The sequence below is a fragment of the Macaca thibetana genome, chromosome 10 (assembly GCF_024542745.1).
Source record: "Macaca thibetana thibetana isolate TM-01 chromosome 10, ASM2454274v1, whole genome shotgun sequence".
Lineage (NCBI taxonomy): Eukaryota > Metazoa > Chordata > Mammalia > Primates > Cercopithecidae > Macaca > Macaca thibetana.
In genome coordinates this window covers 73,409,558-73,430,439 of record NC_065587.1, presented here as the reverse complement: position 1 = coordinate 73,430,439, position 20,882 = coordinate 73,409,558, and the positions used below count along the sequence as shown (strand labels likewise).

The 20,882-nt window shown below is 42.9% G+C and overlaps 1 protein-coding gene across 2 annotated transcripts; it reads right to left on the bottom strand.

Annotated features, from left to right (window-relative positions):
* Nucleotides 1–315: 315 nt before the first annotated feature.
* PRNP (prion protein) lies at nt 316–16,141 on the bottom strand. 2 transcript variants are annotated; one of them, XM_050745248.1, is made up of 2 exons: nt 15,788–16,141; nt 316–2,702 (listed from the first exon to the last, which is right to left on the bottom strand). In XM_050745248.1, exon 2 carries the CDS (start codon nt 2,690–2,692, stop codon nt 1,931–1,933), a length of 762 nt encoding a protein of 253 aa, XP_050601205.1. In that variant the 5' UTR covers nt 2,693–2,702; nt 15,788–16,141; the 3' UTR covers nt 316–1,930. The 2 variants fall into 2 exon arrangements, with proteins under 2 accessions (XP_050601205.1, XP_050601206.1); XM_050745249.1 differs by having other exon boundaries at nt 15,792–16,141.
* Between the last annotated feature and the right edge of the window lie 4,741 nt (nt 16,142–20,882).

Sequence of the window (20,882 nt, the reverse complement as noted above, 5' to 3'; positions counted from 1 at the left end):
TTTTAATCAAGAAAATCTATTTCTAAATCCAGGACTGATAAAAGCTCCTAGACTGTTCCTCCTGCTGCAATAGCGCCTTTGCTGTTTACCAGGGCTAAGCCCACATAGATACTTGTGGAGAAAATGCAAAAGCAGCAGGGATGAACTAGTAGGTGACAGGGAAGTGAGGACAAGGGCAGGAGCAGGGGGAGGTGCATGAACCATCAGCCATCATTTGAGAAGGGAGAACTGAAAGTGCCACTTGGCTCAGATTAACCCCAAAATGGTTCCCAGCACAGGGTAAGCACCAGGAAATACAACTGCAGACATGGGAGGTGGTGCTCATCTTCGCTCCTGTTTAATTTCAGTCAGATATTAAACATTTATAAATTTTTTATACAACAAAACAAGAACATGCAAAGTTACAAATATAGAAAATATAAATTACATGCATATTTCAAAGACCTGTTAATGGTGTCCACTTTGGATTCTTATACAAAACGATTCAGTGCACATTGTAAGCCTAAGGACCACGCAAAAGGGTTTCCCACATATTAAGTATTCAGTACCTTACAAAAGTTAATGCATTAGACACTTCAGATGTTCAGATGTTAACTGCTCTAAACAAAACTCCTAAATCTGTCCTATGCAATATATATTTTATATACATATATATTTTTACATAGAATACTCACAAAGTGCAAGCCAATAATAACATTGCAGAAAAGTAATACATATCTGCTAGGTGACAATATCAAACAATTCAGGGAATAATTTTACTTTAATTAATGTCAACAGAATTTCTTTTTCCACTTCAAATCAATCATATTTCTGTCATCTCCAACGTAAGATATTTTTTAGATTGTCTCCCTATTCTTTGATTCAAAAGCCAATTACAGAAGCTATGAACTTGACCTAATTCTGGTTTTTGACAATTATGAGACAGAAATAAAGAAATGCAAGCAGTTCTTTTCTTTGCACACTGACCATTTTCTTAATTACATCATCCTCTATGATGATGGTGCTTTCACAACTGCAGCTCTCCGGTATGTCAAAATCATTCTGGTTTCTAGGTAAATGGACAAAGGAGATTTGCCTTCAGTGTCTAGAAGGCAATTTACTTTTCTGCTGCCTTAATTACCTATAGTTTAAAGAAAGGAATGCCACGCATAGGTCCTTTAAACAAAAACGGGAGGTTGCCTCCAACGGCACCATTCCCAAACATTAGATTTTAAGTCCCAGAAGCCTTTCAAATATGTTACAGTTATGTTCACTGTGAATATGTCCTCTAGCCAGAGGTTTAGTGTTGTACCGATATTTACTCTTGATGAACAGCTGCTGTGTAGCCCTTACTGTGAAAAGTAAAACATTGCCCCAGTTCTCCGTAGATACAGAGCTCATGCTCCAGTGGGCCAAGCCAGTGTCCCGAGAGCTAACAATTTCTAGGATTTTTTTTTGAATGAGTATCATGCGGCCTCCTAACAAACTTGGCAGAAATGTTGCTGGGTTTTCTTAAAATGGAAAATATCTCTAAATAGCTATGAAATCTCTGCTAAGACAGGGCATTAGTATACTGAGCTCTAGCCGCTGAAGGAGCCAGAGGTATCCAGGCAAAGGTATTTGAGACTGTTCTGAGATTTGTTTTAGCCTCAACCTGCTGCACTAAGTCCAAAAATAAGTCCAGATTAACCAATGGTTATTTGCTGTTATACTTTTACTGGCCCGGCATTAGCAACGGCCCATGATGAACTCAATCAAAGGGGGCTTGACTAGCATCTCAGGTCTACTCTATATTTTCCAGTGCCCATCAGTGCCAAGGGTATTGATTAGCCTATCAGGGACAAAGAGAGAAGCAAGAATGAGACACCACCACTAAAAGGGCTGCAGATGGATACTCCCTCCCTCAACCTGGAAAAAGATTAGAAAGATGGTGAAAACAGGAAGACCTTCCTCATCCCACTATCAGGAAGATGAGGAAAGAAATCAGGAGGATCACAGGCGGGGAGGAGAACAGGACCATGCTCGATCCTCTCTGATAATAGGCCTGTGATTCCTTCTCGTACTGGGTGATACACATCTGCTCAACCACGCGCTCCATCATCTTAACGTCGGTCTCGGTGAAGTTCTCCCCTTTGGTGGTGGTGGTGACTGTGTGCTGCTTAATTGTGATATTGACGCAGTCGTGCACAAAGTTGTTCTGGTTGCTGTACTGATCCACAGGCCTGTAGTACACTTGGTTGGGGTAACGGTACATGTTTTCACGATAGTAACGGTCCTCATAGTCATTGCCAAAATGTATGAGGGGCCTGCTCATGGCACTTCCCAGCATGTAGCCGCCAAGGCCCCCCACCACTGCCCCAGCTGCTGCAGCACCAGCCATGTGCTTCATGCTGGTTTTTGGCTTACTGGGCTTGTGCCACTGATTGTGGGTGCCACCTCCTTGACCCCAGCCACCACCATGAGGCTGTCCCCAGCCGCCACCATGAGGCTGTCCCCAGCCGCCACCATGGGGTTGCCCCCAGCCACCACCATGAGGCTGCCCCCAGCCACCACCACCCTGGGGTGGGTAGCGGTTGCCTCCAGGGCTGCCCTGCCCCGGGTATCGGCTGCCTCCAGTGTTCCATCCTCCAGGCTTTGGGCGCTTCTTGCAGAGGCCCAGGTCACTCCATGTGGCCACAAAGAGAACCAGCATCCAGCAGCCAAGGTTCGCCATGATGACTGTTCTGTAAAATGAAGAGGAGAATATCAGAGTCCCATATTTATGTTGAAACTACTAAATGTTTGGTGCATAATGAATGAGTGCATAGCAATGGCATCAGCTGCTCAAGTGAAACGCTGTTCCCGCCCTGTACTTCTCTGAAGCACTTAGGACAAAAGCAAAGGTAAGAAAAGCGTGAACACAACTCTTTCTCCTGCTCCAAGGACAAATCTGACCCTAAGTTATGGACTTGATGAATGAGTTTTAGTTCATTATTTAATATTTTATGAGTGATTTATTTTCTTCTAATTTTTGTACTAAAACAACAAACAAATCAAACATCCAGAATGACAGTTTATGACCCTTTGGAGAATGTATATTCATCAAATTAAAAATCTCTTTTCAAATTAAAGATCTCATTTACCCTGGATACTTAGCTCCCAGAGCAGAGACCTATGACAATAGTAAAATGATTGCTAAATAGTACCTGCTGTACCCTAGGTCAAATCATAGGCTCCAAATCATCACTGTGTGCCATAAAACCTAAAATGGCATATACTGTAAATGGCATATACTGTAACACTGAAGTTAGTCTTGTCCTCAGTGCTGGAATGATCTGCAATATTTTTCCCTCTTTCTCCTTTTTTATTTTTATTTTTTTAAAAAACAATACCTAGCTTGTTCAGATATAATTCACATACCATATAATCCACCATGTACCATGTACAGTTCAATGGTTTTTAGAACATTTAATGAAATGTGCAACCATAACTGTTGTCAATTTTAGAACATTTTTGTGAACTCAGAAACCCCTTACCTTTAACTATCACCCAATTAGCTGCAAATTCTTTTAAAAATTAGAAAATTATTTTTCATCTCCTTCAGAGCTAATGACTGAATTGGATAATATTCACAAAAAGAATTATCAAATAAATAAATTAACATTCTGTTTATGTTTCTACTAACATTATTGAAATGGGAAGTTTTGCCTTGGTGGTCATAAGCAAATCAAAATATATTTGAAAGTTACAAGCAGAGTTGGTCATGCCAGTTAGGGTTTTTGGAGGCTCTTTTAGGTGGGGGTCTGTGGGGCAGGTTCTTTGCAGGCCTGCTTCCTTGATGTAGGTCCCATGATCTCATGAGGCCCAGCTCTTGGCCTCCCTGCTACTCACACACCCCAGGAAATCAAACTAGGGCACCATCCCCTCAGTCAGTAACGTTCAATCTAAGGGGCTTTTATGTCAGCACCTTCTCCATTCACTCCAATGGGTGACAAATCCAGCCAAAGCTCTAGAGTGACTGAATTTTCTCTCTCACAGCATACACTGGATCTATCAGCAAATCTCAGCAGCTCTACCTTGAAAATCAATCCTAAGCACCTCAGCTTCTCACATTTTCCAACATGACCATCTTATTCGGTGCCTCCATCACTTCTCATCTGATTCCTTCAACAGCCTCCCAACCAGCCTACCTGCTCCTCCCCTGGCTGCCTTTGAGTGCTCTCCTCTTAATATGCGGGTCACATCGTGCCACTTCCCTTGTCCCTCAGTGAGGCTCCTTTGTACTCTGGATAAAACACAAGGTCGTGGCCATGCTGGCTGGGCCCCATGTGACCTGGTTCAGGCCTCCCACTGCCCCTCAAACCTGACAAGCACGTCCTGTCTCAGGGCTGTTGCCCTTGTTGTTCTCTGGGCCTAGAAGGCTTTTCTTCCAGCTACTCATGTGGCTCAAGTTTGCTCAGTGGGGCTCTTCCCATCACTCTACCTAAAATAGCACCCCTAGCCCACCCCCTTTCCCAGTTTCATTATTCTCTGGAGCAGTTACAGCTACTTGAGATATTATGTTATTTATTGTGTGCTTATTGTTCATATTCTCCACGGGAGTGCAGGCTCCTTGAGGGCAGGGGTTTGGTTTTGTTCACAGCAGTGTTCCTAGACACAGTGCTTGACCCATAGACTTGCAAAATAAATGCTGGACAAATGAATGAGTGGGAAAACACATGTTATAAAGCATAAGGAATAATCAAACTAAATATTAAATATTTATAATAGATACGCAAAGAGAACCATATTTATAAATGTACAAAATAGTATTTTTGACAATGGCCAGCTAACATTTTCAATTCAGTTAAATAAGTATTTATTTTATGTGCCAGCTCCTGCAGTAGACTCTGGCTGGCTGGAGATATTGCCTGAAATGGGCAAGATGGGAGGAAGAGGAGACTGCAGGGAATGACACTGAGTCGGGCTTTGAACGTGCCTTATTTAAAGCTGTAAGAGTTAAGGATCTATGAGCTCTTAGATACACCTGAACAGGCGAGGACATGGCATAGTGAGAGAAGCTCAGAGGAGAAGAACCAGGCACAGAAGGTGGGTGGGGCCAGACAACTCTGGAGTGGAGATGGGTGATGAGAAAGGACACTGGCATGTCTGGAGGCCTATTCATCTAAGATACTCTCTGTCATGAGTCAGGTAGTGGCCTAGTCCTCTGGCATATTTCAAGATATCCTATTAAGTATATGGTAATGGTCAATACCTGTTTATTACTAAGAAGAGCACTAAGAATACACTCAGAAACACAACAGGGACATCCATTGTCATGGGACTCAAGGTGCTGTCCAAGGCCATATGCAAAGAAGTAACAGGTGTAAGAATGGCAAGAAAAGTGCTCTGGCTGACAGTATTTGCAATTAGTGTGATCATGCACATAGAAAATCCAACAGAATAACAGGAGTAACATGAGAACCAACGCTAGAGTGCAAGGTTATGGGACTGAAGGTCAGCCTACTAAAATCAACAGCATTCCTCTATACTATTAATAACTGACCAGAAGAAAATACAGATATTCAAAGTAACAACCAAACTGTAAAGTGTCTAGGAACTGATTTAACTAAGAAAAGACTTCCGATGGGTGAAAATTTTAACTCTAATACAGAGAACATAGAAGATGATCTGAAAAAATGGAGAGGCATTCCATGGTCTTGATTGCAATAACTCAGTATTATATAAAGATGTCCATTATCCTCAAATGTACTGGTAGTTTCGTTTTTTTTTTTTTTGAGATGGAGTTTTGCTCTTGTTGCGCAGGCTGGAGTGCAATGGCACGATCTCGGCTCACCGCAACCTCCGCCTCCTGGGTTCAAGTGATTCTCCTGCCTCAGCCTCCCTAGTAGCTGGGATTACAGGCATGCACCACCACACCCGGCTCATTTTGTATTTTTAGTACAGACAGGGTTTCTCCATGTTGGTCAGGCTGGTCTTGAACTCCCAACCTCAGGTGATCCGCCCGCCTCGGCCTCCCAAAGTGCTGGGATTACAGGCGTGAGCCACCATGCCCGGCCTGTACTGGTAGTTTCAATAAAATGCCAGTTAAAATTCCAGGTGGATTTTTTGAGAAGTTCAGTAAACTTATATGGGGAAGAAAATGCCCATGAATAACAAGGTCAACTTAAAAAAAAAAAAGTGTAAAGAGGAGGGAATCTGCCAAAGCAGACACGAAATCACTACAAAACCACAGTGATGAAGACTGGACGGTAAAACTAAGGAATAGATGGAGAGACCAAAGGAAACAGAAAAGCAAGTTGAGAGAGAAACCCACGTAGATACACTTTAGCAGGGACTTGATGTGTGCTGACGTGGGCACCACAAATCAATACAGAAGGAAGGTTTCATGCTTCTGGGAAACAAGAAAAAAAAAACTAGATCCCTAACTACATACAAAAGTGAACTCTAGATGGCTCCAAGACTTACATGTGAAAGGTACAAGAATGGCGCTAGAAGAGGAAAATATTGGCAAATATCTTTGTGACCTGAAGGAGGAATGGGGGAAGAACTTTTAAAACAAAAAGCACAAACCATAAGTCTAATAATTGATGAATTTGATTACATCCTCATAAACCTAAAGACGGAAATACCATTTGACCCAGCAATCTCATTACTAGGTATATATCCAAAGGAATATAAATCATTCTATTACAAAGACACATACACGTATATGTTCATTGCCAACACTATCCACAGTAGCAAAGACGTGGAATCAACCTAAATGCCCATCAATGATAGACTGGATAATGAAAATGTGGTACATATATGCCATTGAATACTATGCAGCCCCAGAAAAGAATGAGATCATGTTCTTTGCAGGGATGTGGATAGAACTGGAAGCCATTATCCTTAGCAAACTGACATAGGAACAGAAAACCAAATTCTACATGTTCTCATTTATAAGTGGGAGCTAAATGATGAGAACACATGGACACATGGAGAGGAACAACACACACCAAGGCCTATCGGAGGGTTGGAGGACGGAGAGGATCAGGAAAAATAACTAATGGGTTCTAGGCTTAGTACCTGAGTGATGAAATTATCTGTATGACAAACCCCCGTGACACAAGTTTACCTATGTAACAAACCTGCACTTGTGCCCTTGAACTTAAAAATTAAAAAAAATTAAAATTTAAAGATTCTTATTCAACACGATAAAGCTGACTCTGGACAAAGTTAATAGAAAGAATACACAATGGTAAAAGGGACTTAAAATCAACAGAGGATTCATTTCTAGAACTTGCAAGGAATTCTAACAGAGCAGTAAGAGACAGTAATTCCAACAGAAAAAATGGTCAAAAGATATAACCGATAATTTACCTAAGAGAGAAACCCAAAAGGATAGAAAAAGATAATCAAAATCATTAAGAATATAATAAAACTGAAACAAAAATGATATAACATTCACGCTTATCAGGATAGCACAAAAAAAATTTTTTTAAGGAAGTTGAAAATGTGAGGATTTGGAACCTACATGGCTATCAGAGGAACATGGATAATACAACTGAATACAAGAAGTGAAATAAAGTAAATGATTATTCAACTCAAAAAGAAGAAAACAGAAAACTTCAAAATAAACTGTCATAGTTATAAATTAATAATAGAGATGAAAATCAAATTTAATAAATAAAACCCAGAAAAATGTGGAATTTCTAAATAAAATTAAGAGTTATTTGAAAATACAACACACACACACACATCACTAGAAAACATCTCTATAAGGGGAAATAGCCTTAGAGAATGCTTTAAAAGGATAATCAATTACTATATACAACTTTCCTTAATGAATAAAAATATTTCCGAAATGGATTGTCTTTCTGTTAAGATATAAATTATAAAAATCAACTTTAGAATTAATTCATTTAACAAATATTTATGGAATAACTAGTATGTGCCAGTTTCTTTTTGTTGTTGTTGTTTCTTTTCTGGTAGAGATGGGATCTTGCTATGTTGCCCAGGCTTGTCTCAAACTTCTGGGCTCAAGAGATCTTCCCGCCTTGGCCTCCCAAAGTGCTGAGATTACAGGTGTGAGCCACCATGCCCAACCAGTATGTGTCAGCTTAAAAAAAAAAAAGAAGACTAAACTGACCAATAACCATAGAAGAAATGGAGAAAAAAAGCTGTCAAAAATTATACACTGTAATATAACACTTACAGTACCATAACCTTTTTTTTTTTTTTTAGACAGGGGCTTACCCAGGCCAAAGTATAGTGGCATGATCTCAGCTCTCTGCAACCTCCACCCAATGGGCTTAAGTGATCCTCCTGAGTAGCTGGGACCACGGGTATGTACCACTAAGCCCGGTTATTATTTTGTATTTTTAGTAGTGATGGGGTCTCGCCATGTTGCCCAGGCTGGTCTCGAACTCCTGGGTTCAACTAGTCTGCATGCCTCAGCCTCCCAAAGTGCTGGGATTATAAGTGTGAGCCACAGCTATATATAGGTGACCCACAACACATTATTGTGCCACCATGCCTGGCACAATAATTTATTGATTAGCTTAATACATACTTTAAGTGTCAGAATTCTAAGGGTCAAGAATTGTGCTAGGGGCAGGGGACACAGTTTGGAATAAGATACTTAGCTTGGTGGGCTTAAGAACCAAAAAGGAGATCAAATCTGTGGAGCCCTGAGACAGCGGCAGGTGGACTGCTGAGACTAGGGAGGTGGTGAGGGTCAGATCATGAGGGCCTCATGGGCCACAGAGAGAAATACCTATCTTCTTCTGAAAGCAGTGGGGAGCCATTAAAGGGTCTTAGTAGGACAGTAACATCATAAAATTGTTTTTTTTAAAGCTCAGCTCAAGCCTGTAATCCTAGCACTTTGGGAAGCTCAGACAGGAGGATTGCTTGAGCCAGGAGTTCGAGACCAGCCTGGGCAACATGGCGAAAACCCATGTCTACAAAATATTTTTTCTTAAATAGAAGAAAATTTAGTGGGACAAGAAAGGGAATGGAGAGGCCAGTTAAGAAACTACTGCAGGAAGATGGTGGCGTGGCCTGGGATGGAGTCCATGCAGCTGGCAGGCTGTGAATAAATGAGACATATTTTACAGAAAGAGCCAGTAAGACTTTCTGGTTGAGTGGATGGAGGAGTGAGAGTTGCCCGGGTCTGGGGCTTCCATAACCAGGGAGATGGCGGTGATGCCATCTACTGAAATAGGACAAACTGGTGGAGGGTCATGCTTGGGAAAGAAAACCAAGAGTTTCAGTATGGACATGTAAACTTTGCCACATATATGAGACATCCAAGTGGGAGTATCAATTCAGGCAATTGTTATAAGAATCTGTAACTCAGTAGAGATAAACATTTGGGCATCTTCACCTGAGATGCAGTATTTAGAGCCAATGGGATAAAGGGCCAAGATTCAAATGCTAGTATGCAGGTGGGCACACTTAGCCACCCTGCTATGGCACCCTCCTCTCACACAGGTGCCAAAATCCAAAAAAATAGCACCCAACTTATTTTAACAGTTTAGTAAAAGAAGAATACATTATGACCACTATGGATTATTTTAGGAATACAAGACTGGTTGAAAATCAGGAACTCTATTAATAGGTTAGGAAGAAAAAAAGATTTTCTTCAGATGTTGAAAAGTTTTCAATGAAAATCAGTATCATTCCTAAATTTTTGAAAATTTAAGCTATTTTTAAAACATTTCTATAGAACTGGAAGGATAGTCTCTTTCCATCATAAAGAAATGCTGTCACAAACACAAAGCCCAAAATATCGTAATTTTAAGAGGAAAGGCATTCCCATTAATGTGGTGAACAATAATCTATTGCTTTTATGCTATTAGGTTGTTCTATAAATTCATCTAGGTATAATTTTTTTACTTGGAAAATTCAGGAAAATCTCAAAAAATGTCTTAGAATAAATATGTGAGCTTAACAGGGTGGTAGTTTTTCAAATCAACAAATCAAAACTCAGTGAGTCCCTAAATCAGTTGTAGTTAAACATTTCATGGGGAAAAACATTCATCCACAATGGCAGTAAAAATTGAAAATATCTAGGATTTAACCTGAAAATAAATAGTAGGAAAGCTACAAAATTTTACTGAGACATAAAAGAAGACTGGAAAAAGAGAAAGACATACAACTTTTTTTGTTCTGGAAACCAGTATTGAAAGATACCAAGTCACCAGCAAATAATCCATAAAGTAAACATAATTTCAGTCAGCATTCAAAGGTAATTTTATAACCCCTTGTTTGCTTTGGATCTCTTAGATTTTTGGACACGTGATTTAGAAAGAAAATAAATAACGAAGCATCAGACTTACACTTCACTTAAACCAAATGGATCTAAACAGACAAATACAGGACATTCCATCCAACAGCTGCAGAACACACATTCTTCTCAACAGCACATGGAGCATTCTCCAGGATAGATCATATGTTAGGTCATAAAACAAGTCTTAACAAACTTAATTAGACTGAAATCATATCAAGTTTCTTTTCTAAGCATGATGGTATAAAACTAGAAATTAATAACAGGAGAAACCAGCATTATCCTGATGTCAAAGTCCCACAAAAATATACAAGAAAATGGCAGTATAAGCCAATATCCCTGATGAACATAGGTGCAAAAATTCTTAACAAAATTCTAGCAAAGTAAATTCAACAGCTCATTAAAAAGATCATTTACTACAATAAAGTGGGACTCATCCCAGGGATGCAAGGATGGCTCAACATACACAAATCAATAAGTGTGATACATCACAGTAACAGAATGAGACAATAACCATACTATCATTTCAATAGACGCAGAAAAAGCATATGACAAAATTCAACATTCTTTCATGATAAAAACTCTCAATGAATTAGGTATAGAAGGATTGTACCTCAACACAATAAAGGCCACATATGACAAGGTCACAGCTAACATGATACTTAATGGTGAAAAATTGAGAGCTTTTCCTCTTAGATCTGAAATGAGACAAGGATGCCACCTTCACTGAATTTTAGGATTGTTTTTTCTATTTCTGTGAAGAATGTCATTGGTATTCTGATAGGGATTCTATTGAATCTGTAGACCACTTTGGGTAGTATGGACATTTTAACAATATTAATTATTCCCCCATGAGCACATTCTATCTTTCTATTTGTGTCTCCTTCAATTTCTTTCATTGGTGTTTTATAGTTTTCAGTGTAGAGATCTTTCACCTTCTTGGCTAAATTTATTCTGAAATATTTTATTTTGTAGCTGTTGTAAATGGAACTTTATTTTTATTTCTTTCCAGAGAGTTCACTATTGGCATATAGAAACACTACTGAATTTTGTATGTTAATTTTGTATCCTGCAACTTTACTAAATTTATTAGTTCTAATGGTTTTCTGGTGGAGTCTTTATGGTTTTATAAGTATAAAATCATGTGATCTCCAAATAGGAGCAATTTAACTTTTTCCTTTCAAATTTGGATGTTCTTTATTTCTTTCTCTTGTCTAACCGTCCTGGCTAGAACTTCCAGTACTATATGTTGAATAGAACTGGTGTGTGTGAGCATTCTTATCTTGTTTCGGATCTTAGAGGAAAAGCTCTCTTTCTAATTTTGTACACAATACATATAATCTTATCTGTCAAATTAAAAAATAAATAAATTTGAAAAAGAATTCAAAAGGGATTTTAAAAGACATTATGAAATTATACTCCAAACTTAAAAGACTGAAGAAAACTTTTAATGAGAAGATAATCCAGGGTGCACTTGACCTGCCAGGTGTCAGAGTGCAAAGCTACAATAAGATCACATGGCATTGGTGCATGAGCAGAATGGCAAAACAATGGAACTAGAGAGAGGGTACAAAAAAATCCATAAATTACCCCATTCATCTTATTCCCATTTATAGATGGGGAGTGAGAGTCAGAGCTGGTACGAACTTATCCCAAGGTTGTAACAGCCCAAGGTGTTGGAGCTGAGATCCAAATATAGCCACCAAAGCCTTCCAGCCCATATAACACATTACAACTTGAAGCTTAATTAGTTACATTGGGAAGGGGCAAATGTCAAACAGTCCCCCACCTTCAACCCATAGTGTCCCTTGTCTTTTCTGAGCTAAGTAAATTCCCTTGTTATATTTTAATTTTTTTGAGGTCCATAAAGAACTTGATGTAAGCTGAAAAAAAATTTTGCACAAAAATTGGGGGTAGCGGTTTCTCACTGGCACCCAGAAGCCACAAACTGAATAGAGCAAGGGGTTCCCAACCTGGTCCATCATCAAAATTACCTGAGGAGCTTTTAAAAAACAACATTGCTGGAACCCATCCCAAGCCAGTCAGAGAGTGCCTAGCGATGGGAGACAGGCTTTGGGAATCTAGAAAAGCTTCTCAGGGAATTGGCACCCGCGATCAGGCTTCAGTGCTAGGTCTCAGGGGTCTAATCTTCAACATTTATAATGCTTTTCATTGAAGGGTTACTTCCTTTAAAGTGATCACACAATACTGTAACAGTTTAAGTAGAATGCAGTTGGAGAAAAAGGACTAGTTAACACATTGAGAAAAAAAATTCTCCCAGCCGTGAGAATTGCTGCACACACAATTCACTTAGGAGTTATTTTATAATGCTGTAGCCATCACTGGGTTAGACACAGACATGTTTTGAATGTTTAATATGCAGCAGTTCACAGCGGATATAGTTGCCTTGGAAGAAGAAATAAGATCTGAAAAGGGAGAATGGACAAAGTAAGTTAAAACTGAAGTTTAGATAATCTTTTACCTTGGTTTGGCCAGTTGGTTGAGAGCCATGTTCAGGGTCAATGTGGTGCAGAAACTTCTGTTATTATTGTTATTTCATTACATTATTTTTAAAATGGCTGCTCCCTTACATAATTCAGAATAATTCTAAAAATCTGTGGCCATTTCTCTGCAAAATTAAACTGATTTTACAAGAAATGATGATGCAGTGAGGTGTGAGTTACACAGATGGACCCAAGTGGCCTCTGGATCAAGAGCTTGTGATCACAGCCTTTCCTGACCCTCATTTTCTGTGACAGTTGGTGACTTTCAACCTTCCTAAGACCACAGAGGTTCTGCAGGATATGTACAATCTGTTGTGGCTCAGCTAAACTAGATTTGTGCCTCCAGGAAGACAGAAAGCTTAGACATGGCTGAAATTGTTCAGTTTTGAAAAATATTCAGGAGTCCTTAAAAACAACGACAGCAAAAAACTAGAATTGATAAATGAATCGAAGAACTGATTCTTAAAAAAAACCCAATATACAAATTACTAAATCATTAATCAACAAAAAAAAAATGGAACAATATTTGAAAAAAGAAACAAGGTTGGCTAAAAATCTTTTATTCTAAGTAGCAAATATAACAATCTCTCCTTTCTCTTACACACAGAAAACTGTGGGTCCATTTCATTTAAAAAATTAAAACCTGTTGAACTATTTTTTAAATGTCCTTATTTAGTGACAGCAATATATTCACCAAAAGAAAATTAAGATCACCTATAATTTCAATGAAAACGTCCATTTTCTGTGCTTTTTTCTTTCAGATTTTTCACATATGCGTTCATGTTAGAGCAAGCAGGTACAGTTTAGTAACCCACTTTTTTACTTACCAGTTTTTCCCCACATATCACAGGCTCCAAAATCATGATTTTTTTATGGTTACGTAATGTTTATTTCAGTTTATCTGTCATAATTTTCTTAGCTACTGCCCTGGTGTTATACATTTAGACTGTTTTCCAGCTGTTCTAATTTTAGATCATTCTGCTGGGAATATGTGCCTGTTTTTTTTTTTGTTTGTTTCTTCCATTGCAGGTAAATTCTCAGGAGTGGGGTTTCTAGGTCACAGCTTCCAACTTCTTAATGCATCACCAGATTGCTTTACAAAAGGTTTGTACTGGTTCAAAATGCCCCAAATAACACATACATACAGATGCAGAAAGTAGCTATCATTTCCTCCATTCTATGAATGGACAAAAGGAGGATCAGGAAATTAGGTAGCCTGTCCAAAGTCACAAAATTGACTGTAGAACCATCTTTGTGATCTCAAAGCCCTGCCACCTCCCCGGATACTTGAAAATGTCAAGTTTTGGGCAACCTTCCAGCAAGGGTTGCTGTTACTATTAATTATTTTTGTTATTTTAATAAATGTAAAATGATAACCCAAACATGCTTAATTTGCATTTTATTGTGTAAATTATTCATCATTTTGTCATTTATCTATTATAATCTTAATATTTTCCTTTCAGTGTGGAAGATTTGTGTTAGATACAAATAACATACAAATCACATCCTACCTCTCTGCCTGCTTTTCCCCTTACTGGTTAGCTTTTTTTCACTGTAAGACCTTCTCAGTGCTTGTGTAAGTAAAATTGCTTCTTCCCACTGGTGATTTTTTCCTCTCTTCTACAGATCTAAGAGCGTTGTTGATTTTTTCAGAGGTTTAACATATTCACCCAATTTCCTGTTCCTATGTTTTTGACAATTATATTTGTAAAAATCCTTAATCCTTTTCTACCAGGAGTTTTTCCTAAGGAAACGGGAAACATCTCAAATGTTCTGCCTTTTGGGGAACTACTAATTAAACCGTGATGATCTAAGAACAAGAAAATAACGCAGCCATGAAGATTCTCAGCATTATGGCAGTGAAACTGCACTGTGTTGTGTGAGAATCTGGAGGCTAGGAAACAAAAACAGGGAGCTGTGGCTTTGTGATGGCGAAGATGGATGTGACGGTGGTGGAATTACGAGGTTAAAAAAAAATCTATTTCCTACAGCCACTACAAAGAGAAGAGCAAAAAATTCCTTAAAAAGTACAGTAAACATGGATTTCTCCCCATTGTTTAATAACGAAACGCGAAGGCGCCTGCTGCACAGGTGGGGAGGCCAGTGACCCAAGGGTAGTCATTCGAGGCTGGTTGTTCCTTGGAGCCCCCCATGGCCAGTGTTCTCCCTCCAGGGGTCTGGGAGGAATACTACTAGTCAAGCTGAGGTCCGCCGTCGCACCTGGGGCCAGGCCGCAGACCTGCAGCTACTCTCTCCCCGCCACTGGCGAACAGAGGGTGGAGCCTCCCTGGACCCCGCCCCCGCCGAGGCCTGAGGCCCCGCCCCCGCCCGCCCGCGTGGGCTCCTTCCTCAGGCGGTGGCGGCGGTGGCGACGGCTGCACGGCTGCGGCCTCCCTGGGAGAAGCTCCGGTCGCGAGGATGAAGGGCGGGGCTGCCTCCCGGGAGGAGCGCTGCGGCTGCGGCGGGAGGGACCGAGGCGCCCCGGAACTCCCCCGGCGGGCGTCCCTCTTTCCATCCCCCCAAGCACCCTCTGGGCATCGCGGAAGCGCCAGGCCTTGCCGAGGGGCGTCCCGGGCCCCGATCCCGGCCTCCGAGGGGCGGCCAACGGGCGGAGAGCGCGAGCCCCGCGGCCCCCAGGCGCCCCTCCTCGCCCCGCGCCCTGCGGAGCCCGCTGGCGGCCCTTCCGGCGTTCCCTGGCCGCCGGCGATCGCCCGCTGGGCCGGACCCACGCGGGGTACAAGGGGGCTGGGACACCCCGGCGCCACCGACTTCCCTACTGGGGCTCCGCCAGCTCCCCCAGCACCCACGCGGAGTAAAGGGAGCTTTCCTACCTGAAAAGTGAAGCCGAGCCGCCTCACCCGAGCCGAGACCAGCGCACCCGGGCAGGCCCGAGACGCGTCACGCGCCCGCGGGGCAGCCCCCGGCCCCTCCTCACTGGGGTTCGGACCCTGCCCGGCCGGTCATCCTTGTGCCTGGGACCCGAGGCCCGGGGTCCTCACTCGGCCCCCGCAGCTCCCCTGTCCCCGCCCGAGTTTCCGCCACCCCGGGTGTTTACCTGCCTCGGTCGTGAGGAGAGGAGAAGCTCGCGGCGCCGCGGCTGTCAGCGACTGGCGCGGAGGGCAGGCGACGCGCGGAGCCGAGGGGGAGGGACGCAGGGCGGGGAAGGGAGGCGGCGGCGCTCGCGGGCGGAGGTCGGCGCGGGGACCAATTGTAGCGCGGCCCGGCGCACACTCGGTGCCCACGGCGGGCGGCCGGCCGAGGTTTAAGTTAAAGGGTGCAGCGCTGCCAAGCAGGGCCGGGAATGAGTCACCAGAAAAAACGAGTTGAGATTCGCTTGAACACTTGCATCAGTTGATACCGCCTGCGGGTGCCATTGCTCCCTGACGTGGCTCATTGACTGTAAAAATCATCTTTAATTGGAAATTCGGCCCAAAGCTTCAGCTCCCCGTTACATAATAGAGAACTCGAGAAAATGAAAGTCTCGGGAATGAGGAAGAAATTTCTGGAACTTTTGCAACCAGAAATTTCTAAAGAGGAAAACAAAAATTTTGCTTATTCTGGATTGAGATTAATATTTATGAATTTTCACATAAACTCTTTAATTTTTGAGGCGTAGAAAGGATACTGACCATCACCTGTTCCTTCGTTCATTCACTTTCTACTCCTTATTCTAGGCAAGAGGTTATTTAGGTGGTGATATTAACAAATGAGAAGAATGCACTCCGTTTAAAAACCCCTCTTTGCACATTACCTGAGATATCTTCTATGAAACAGGGTGGTGTGTTCTTGCCCAGGATCCCTGCTGACAACTTAGAGAAAGGTTTGTCTCATTTTAAAGGCCGGCGAGGGATGAAGTGATAGAAGGGCAGGAGTTAGAGGGAGGGGGATTTTATAAATTATAACCCAAATTGGACACTTTTAAGAGTGGAATGGGCATAAACCAGGCCTGCCCTGGGGAAAATAGGACATCTAATCTCCTCGTTTTGGGTGAGAGGTTTAGGAAGCATGTAAGGAAAGAGATTTAAGAATGTTGACAGCCAGGTGCAGTGGCTCAGGCCTGTAATCCCAGCACTTTGAGAGGCCAAGGCAGGAAGATCGCTTGAGCTCAGGAGTTTGAGACCAAAGTGGGCAACATAGTGAGACGCCATTTCTACAAAAAAAAATTTAAAAAATTAGCTCTGAACAGTGACACAGGCCTGTAGTCTCAGCTACTGGGGAGGCTGAGGTGGGAGGGTTGCTTGAGCCCAGGAGGTAGAGGCTGCAGTGAGCTGTAATCGTGCCACTGCACTCCAGCCTGGGCCACAGGGCTGCAGACCAAGACCCTGTCTCACTCTCTCTCTCTTAAAAAGAAAAAAAAAAAAAAAAGCTGAGGCTCCATTGCTCCATTGTAAACATATTTGCATTAAGTATTTGCATCTCAGGACCAATCACTGTCACTCAAGTTGCAGGGGAGGAGGGACAAATGGCGAGAGACAGGAGAAGCCAGGAGAATGCACAGAGGAGAGCTGCTGTAAACAGTGCCTGGGCCATGTTTATGTGAGTGTGGGTGAGCACTTGAAAGGTCTGCTGGGAAAGGGCAACGGGAGGCCTGGAAAGTGCTGCCTTTGGAGGGAGCTGACTCAGTGCAACAGGGAGGACTGGATTGTGGCCAGTTAGAATGAGCACTAGGCAGCGAGGCCATTTTACAACCTATCAGTCTTATGTAATACTTAGGTTGACATCGCATTCAGAGCCTTACCTCCTTTCCTCAGAGATGGCTCACTGGGAGATGAACTTGGCAGGCAGCACAGCATCTCTTTGAGTCGCCTAGAGGCTCAGGGGCTGCAGGGAGGACAGAACCGGGTGGGAGGATGGAGCTGGGGTGGGGCTGGAAGTGGGTGACCAGATCAGCCTAGGCAAGGGGCTGGCTGCCCACTGGTAGAAGGCGCTCTGTGAAGCTTGATTCCAAGACGCTAAAACCCATCTTTTCCTCAAAAGAATCGTATGTTCTGGTGGACTGCTTTCCTCCCATCAGGAAAGGGCTCAAATAGCCTGGGATTTCTTGGAGGGGAAGAATTAGGGAACCTAAGGGGATTGCCTTATGACCTATTCTGGTTATTACTGATGTGCTGCAAATACCCCACAACTTAGGTGGTTTAAACCAACTACCATTTTATTATGCCAACAGATTGTTTAAGCCAGGGAGCTGGACAGGCACAGCGGGAACTTGATTCTGCCCCATTATGTTTGGGGTGTCAGTTGAGAAGACTTTAAGTCTAGGGGTGCCTAGATAGCTGGGAGTTGCGGTCATCTGAAGCCTATGCACTTGCCTGAGTGGCACCTGGGCTGGGAGGACTTGAAGATCAGATGTGCTGACTGCGGTGCCTACCTGTGGCTTCTCTGTGTGGCCTGATTTCCTCATGGCCTGGTGGTCTTGGCTTGGATGGACTTCTTATATGGTGGCTCAGGACTCCAAGTGTGAGAGTTTCAGCAAACAAGAAGCTGCAATGCCACTTCCCATCTGGGCTCGGAAGTCATGTAGCGTCACTTCCACTGTATGCTGTTGACATAATAGTTATATAGCCCCCTTGCCGGGCGCAGTGGCTCATGCCTGTAATCCCAGCACTTTGGGAGGCCAAGGTTGGTGGATCACCTGACGTCAGGAGTTCAAGATCAGCCTGGGCAACATGGTGAAACCCTGCCTCTATTAAAAATACAAAAATTAGCCAAGCATGGTGGTGTGCGCCTGTAATCCCAGCTACTCAGGAGGCTGAGGCAGGAGAATCGCTAGAACCTGGGAGGCGGAGGTTGCAGTGAGCCAAGATGGCACCATTGCACTTCAGCCTGGGCAATAGAGTGAGACTATCTCAAAAAAAAAAAAAAAAAAGAAGAAGTCTTATAGCCCCCAGATTCAAGGACAGAGGACACAGAGCCCACTCCTCAACAGGAGGAATATCAGAGACCTTGTTGCTATTTTTAAAAGCTGCCACAATGGGGTTAATGGTCTGGCCTATGGATTCTTAGGAGTTTTCATTGACCTCATGAACCACTCCAAGAGTGGACAACCCACAGGAAGTGGCTATTCAAATGGCCCTGCATAATTCTTCATTCCAGACTCACTCCCATTGCCTCTCCCATGACCACAACCACCCATATCTCACTATAAACAGTGAAGGTCATTTTCCGGACTGAGTGGGGAGTGGGGTGTAGGGTTTGTCTTTGGAGGTCAAACCCTATTGTGTTTGCCCACGGAGCCCGATTGTGCTGAGGTTCACAGCACCATCAAATCATTCTTTGGAAGTCTCCTTTCCCATCTCCTGTGTCCTGGCGGAAAGTGATTTGTCCACATCATGTAGATCCTCCTCAGCAAGTAAGGAGAAGCTAAAGAAGTTAGACTCTGAATTCATCTTATCACAACAGAAGAATTATTTCCTCTACTTTACTGAGCACCTAGTGTGAATTAAATAGTTATAGTCTCTGACCTCAGACCTCAGAGAGGATATAGGAAGCCATACAGAAAGTGACCATAGGGCCTGACAGCCCATGACAGATGTTTGGGTTTTAATAATTAAATATGATAGGAAGCCCTTGAAGATTTAAGAAGGGGAATGATGCGACATGATTTACCTTCTTCTTTTTTGTTTTTTTTTAAGACAGGGTCTTACTCTGTTGCCCAGGCTGGAGTGCCGTGGGATGATCTCAGCTCACTACAACCTCTGCCTCCTGGGCTTAAGCTATCCTCTTACCTCGGTCTCCCGAGTAGCTGGGACCACAGGCGTAAGCCACTATGCCTGGCTAATTTTTGTGTTTGTTTTAGAGACAGGGTCCTGCTATGTTGTCCAGGTTGGTCTCAAACTCCTGAGCTCAAGCAATCCACTTATCTCAGCCTCTCAAAGTGCTGGGATCACAGGCGTGAGCCACTATGCTTAGCCTGATTTACCTTCTTAAAAGTCCACTCTGGTTGTTTTGTGGGCGTGAGCAGTACCTGGGTGGAGACTTTTGCAGTGGACTGGGGAGAGAAATTGTGGCTTGGCCTATAGTGGTAATAGAGGACAGATTCATGACAATTTAGAGATAGACCCACTAGATGTACTATTGCTAATGAGATAAGGAGTTGGGGAAAAGGAAGACTCATGGATGACTTAAGTTTTTTAATAAACAACTGGGGGAATGGTGGAGCTATTTTCTTAAATGGAAAAAAATGGATGGCGACCAGATTTTAGAGGGAACATCTGGAGTTCCTTCCTTCCATTTGGACATGTTGAATTTGAGATGGCTGTGTAATCCCCAGATGGGTGCTGAAGATACACATTTAGAAGCTGTCAGCATATAGATGATTTCCAGTCACGGGCTTAGATGACATCATCATGGGAGAAAATGTAGCCAGAGAAAAGAAAGGAATCAGGACTTCATCATGAGGAATGCCGACAGTTTCGGATTAGTCCTTCTCAATCTCTAGTGTGCATCACCTGGAAGGCTTGGCTGAAACAGATTGCTGCCTCGCCCCTCCCCGCCCAGAGATTTGATTCAGCAGGTCTGGGATGGGGTCCAAGAACCTGCGTTTCTAACAAGTTCTTAGGTGATGCTGATGCTGCTGGTCCAGAGACCACACTTTGAACCAGAGGAAGAGACTGAGAAGGGACAGCCAGTGAAGTAGGAGGGTCCTGGAAGCTGAGAGGAGGGTGTTTTGAGAAGGCAGAGCCAGCTATTGAGAGGCCAAGTCATGTGAAGACAGGGGAGTGCTCACTGGATTTGGTGACAGAGAGGTTTTTGGGGACTTGAGGAGAGCAGTTTCAATGGACTGGTGGGAGCAGAAGCAAATTGAAGAGGGAATGGAAGGTGAGCGAGTAGCGACGACACTTCTGAGTTTTACCTTGTAGGAGCAGAGGAGTGGGCAGGAGCTGGAGGAGAAGGTGGATGTTAGAGAGGGTGTTTTGAACTCCAATACTGGAGGGTCCTTTTCGGGTCGGAGTACATTCAGTGGCATATTTATGTCCTCACAGACCTCGTTTCTTCCCTCTTTCCACTCTGCCCTACCCAAGCTGTTGATGACGGCTGTAGCAATTTGAGGCATCACATGGCATAGCACTTCAGACAGAGGAAGAAAACAGCTAGCCTGTTTGTGTGGTCTTCTCTTAGGCGTGAGGAATGTTTTCTCTAAAGATGTGAAT